The 4,051-nt window shown below is 41.7% G+C and overlaps 1 protein-coding gene across 1 annotated transcript; it reads left to right on the top strand.

Moving 5' to 3' along the window:
• Positions 1 to 1,394: 1,394 nt before the first annotated feature.
• Positions 1,395 to 4,051, top strand: MELLADRAFT_71251 (uncharacterized protein; the record flags this gene model as incomplete). Its single annotated transcript, XM_007407182.1, has 7 exons — positions 1,395 to 1,478; positions 1,598 to 2,131; positions 2,206 to 2,285; positions 2,356 to 2,729; positions 2,804 to 3,110; positions 3,181 to 3,694; positions 3,761 to 4,051. The coding sequence occupies 5 exons, from the start codon at positions 1,671 to 1,673 to the stop codon at positions 3,687 to 3,689; spliced, it is 1,731 nt and encodes a 576-aa protein (XP_007407244.1).

Here is a 4,051-nt window from a genome sequence, read left to right as displayed (position 1 = left end):
GAAGTCTGAGCGGCAGAAGATGGAACTCTTCCTGAAAGCTCATCCAACTTTTGCCATTGTTGAATAGATGAAAAAATAACAAAGACAGTAATCATAAATTAATAATTATCATCGAGTACAATCATAACAAACAATCAGCAGAAGGTGTTAGCTACTTGACTTGAGGTATCTAGCTTTTTGGTAACATAACACTGACCCAATGCAGATGAGGCAAGTGTGATGTAACAGATGCAATCTTTTGCTGCCCTTCATAGAGATGCATCATCAAGCATCATCAAGGTATCCACCATTAAAAATTTGTAGCACAGAAATGACATATGATGCCATTTCTGTGCTACAAATTATCATAGTCTCAGTGTGTTTGGGGTAGGCTGCACTTTTTTTGTTATTTATTCAAGTTGTGGCAAATTTGATAGCCCCATGCTACCTGCTTCAGAAAACGTGGCCAATTCAACCACAACTTCACAACTTTTTCCCCATATGATGCTCAGTGCAGCTCTCAGAATCACCTATGAGTAGTCAAGAGGTATGTAGTCTCCAAGTAAACCTGCCCACTTGAATTATATTACTGACCTTATGCTATAGCAGAAAGTAAGTACACTTTTTTTCACTCAACTGAAAAACTCCATGCTTTTCCTTATACACAAGTACGGTCATAAAAATGCAGTTCTTAATGACATAGATTTGTACCAAAGAGGTGGTTGGTGATTGATTATACTCTATACAACATGACAAATAACAGTAGCTTAAAAAGGTCCTGAATGAGATCAATATTTACTCAAGAGACCAATAGTACAACTTGAAAGCCTCTCGAGGTTCCCTCACGCACCAGATCAATTAAAGGCTGGACGAAACCACACTCAAAACCCTCATGATTGCTCAATATCACCATTGCACAAATGATAGTTCAAAGGTGATGTCTTTTGCCATTTACATATTAGCTATCAATCTATACCCTCAAGACACAGCAGGTACACCTACATATTTTACGTTCGCCTTACAAAGTCTTTTGAAATGATACAATACGGCATTTGCTTGACTTTGGAAAAGAAATATATTGAGAGAACTTAGGTTGAGTGGATATCATACTATCCACTGTTACCTGCTACTTACTGTCGATCCAAAGCATATGAAAGGGTAATACGGGTGTGAAGTGGGTCCCTTGAATCAATATAGGTCCATTTGAGTTGGTATAGGTGTGCTAGTCACAACCACATAATAGATATTACTAAAGGTACATAAATTTGAGAATTTCATATCGTTTTGTGGCAGGGTCAAAACGAGATATCTCATCCCAAAAACCATTAAATCTGATGATAAAACCCTAGGATGGCTGAAACTTTGCGTAGTTTCAGCTTCTCTCCATCACCTACCAGGGTCCAGCACACATATCCAAACGAACGGCCTGATCACTCGCATCATATTTAGGTGTATCCAGCATATCCCCAAAGGAACTTGATATTGACAAAGGAGCGCAGGTAGGACTCTATTTCTTTTTGGCTGCCTTCATGCAACACTTAAATTGAAGTTTGTCTTTCAAATCCCCCCAATCACAAACCACAAACCACTATCTTGACTATATGATTTTTGACACGAGTCTTTTTTGATCTGATTTCCAAACCCTCAACCCCTTCAACTCCTTTTCATCACACCCTATCACACCTCAAGCCATGCCACCATCACCTCGTCGACGAACCACCACACGTGCCACTCGATCGAACCAGGCCCGTCATTCTACCACCCAGACAACCAACGATACATCACCAGCAGCCAAGCGTCCCCGCCGTCAAACCAAGCGCACCCGTGGATCTACGACTAATGATGACTCAGCATCTACTCGTGTAGAAGATCAAGGAGACCATCTCCCGACCCCGTCTGCTACTCAAGACCAACGTCAAACACCAGACGATGTCGACATCTCTATGATCACCCTTCAAAACTATCAGACCTTTCAAGACTCTTGGCCTATTCCGCGGATTCAAGACCAGTTGAAAAAACAGTCGTCTTCAAACCACCAGATCAGCGCAGCGGTTCTTGCCGAAGGACTGGCTGTCCTAGGGAAAATGGACCATACGCTTCACATGATTGCGCTGGCATCAGGAGTATGTGTCAACAACTTGAAAAGAAGTCTGTGAGTCTATTCAAGTACATTTAGCAGCCAAGCTTTGTGATAGCACGATCATACTGACTGTACATTCTTTTCAGGGGCTTACTCGGTGGAACTCATGGGGAAAATCCCTGGCATCGGTGGCTTAGCTTTGCGCTTGCAGCAAACGATTACCCAAGTAAGGAAGTAAGACATCTCTAGCCTTGATCAATTGCTGATACTGTGATACTATATCTCGAATCTCTCAGTGCCACCTCGAGGACACCCCGAGGCGTCGGAATTGCTTGCAATTCGCAATAAGGCCAACTCGGATACTTATAACGCCCTCACGGTGACCGAACGTGAAGTGTTCACGGCCCAGGTATTCTACGCTCTTGGCGGATACCCAGACTACTCATCTGTAACCACCAGTGAAGAGACCGACTCATTTGGCGACCCTGTCATCCTTATCCCAGAGATTACAAAGCTTAGCCATGAAGACGAACTTCGGTACCGCCCAATCTATGAAGACTTGGTTGACATGAAGAAAGTGGCCCGAGATCGAGAGCTCAATACCCCTGCTGCAGCTTCCCAAAAACAGGAGAAGCGCTCTCTCCAATCTTTTCGCAAGATAGCTCAACAAGTAAGTAAATTTTGATTACATTTTAGATCGATCACTTATTTTGATTTATGATAATCAAATGCTTTTGACCACAGTTATCACGAGACCATCAACTTTTTGGTTTAGATTATTATATCATAGCTTGCAGTTCTACTAGCGCAGGGCATGGATGGTGTCGCGAGTATACTAGTCGGGACGAAATTTCCGACTGGGTCAGTAAGAAGGCAGATTTGCAGCAAATTTTCCCTATCTACTGCCAAAATGGTTCGACAATTGATGAAGTAAGAGCAGTTGCAGCTGCCAACGCAGCCGCTAAATCTGGCACTGAAACTCAAAAGTCTTCAAATAATCAATCCGATAAGGATAAAAAGGACCTTACCCTCAAGTTGAAAACCCTTTTGGGTAAGTCATCTACATCTACCTCAAAAGCTTTCTCTTGATCTAGAAATAATTGATCCCCACTTTTTACTAGTCAATGTCCTTGGCAAAGACGCTCCTCCATTTCCTCGTATTGCTGATCCCATTGGGGCCATCAAAGACCGAAAAATTGATGTGATTGTTGAACGGGCGTCTGACTCCGCTCTGTCGAATGAAGACTTCAACAAGGGTTTCTTAGGGATGTCTGCCAAGGCCAGACGAAACTGGATGAGCAATATTGACAAGGGGAAATTCATGATCAAGAAGGGACAATCTCCAGGCAACGCTCCTCAGGATCATCATCTCAATGCACAAGGACCCAATGGCGATTCTCACGGGGCTACAGCCAATCCTAATGGGGGTAACAACAATTCTCAACGACCTGAAAGTGATTCTAACTCCAATAACAACTCTGAAAACAATCCTAACTCCAACAATAACGCTGAAAACAATCCCAACTCTTGCAACAACCTTCACGGACCCGAAAACAATCCTAACGGAGGTGTTTCCAATCCTAATGCGGCTAACGGTGCAAGTGGTAACAATAGTTGTCAGCTTGTATGAGACTAGTGAGTCCTGGATCATCTAAATAGTTACATTGCCCTGTGCCTAACATTCTGATCTTTGTTTTGTAGATGATTCACTCTTCATATGATGGATCGGATGTTTAATCAATTTGTGATGGAGAAATTTTAAATACTTTTCACCTCGATTTTGGATCAAAGTCATCAGATTACTTTTCAAAACATGAAATGTAATGTTCTTGTAAACAAATCGATTTCTTTTTCAATTGTTGTTGTCTCATTTTCTTTATTTGCTTTTTGAGACTTGATATAAATTGTTTTGAATACAGTTGTAATCAAAATGCAAGCCTGAAAAAGAACTGATTTCAATTGATGAATACAAACTTTTCTGATCGGAATAAC

This window comes from Melampsora larici-populina, assembly GCF_000204055.1.
Source record: "Melampsora larici-populina 98AG31 unplaced genomic scaffold MELLAscaffold_8, whole genome shotgun sequence".
NCBI classification, from domain to species: Eukaryota; Fungi; Basidiomycota; class Pucciniomycetes; order Pucciniales; family Melampsoraceae; genus Melampsora; species Melampsora laricis-populina.
This window is presented reverse-complemented; position numbering and strand designations above follow the sequence as displayed.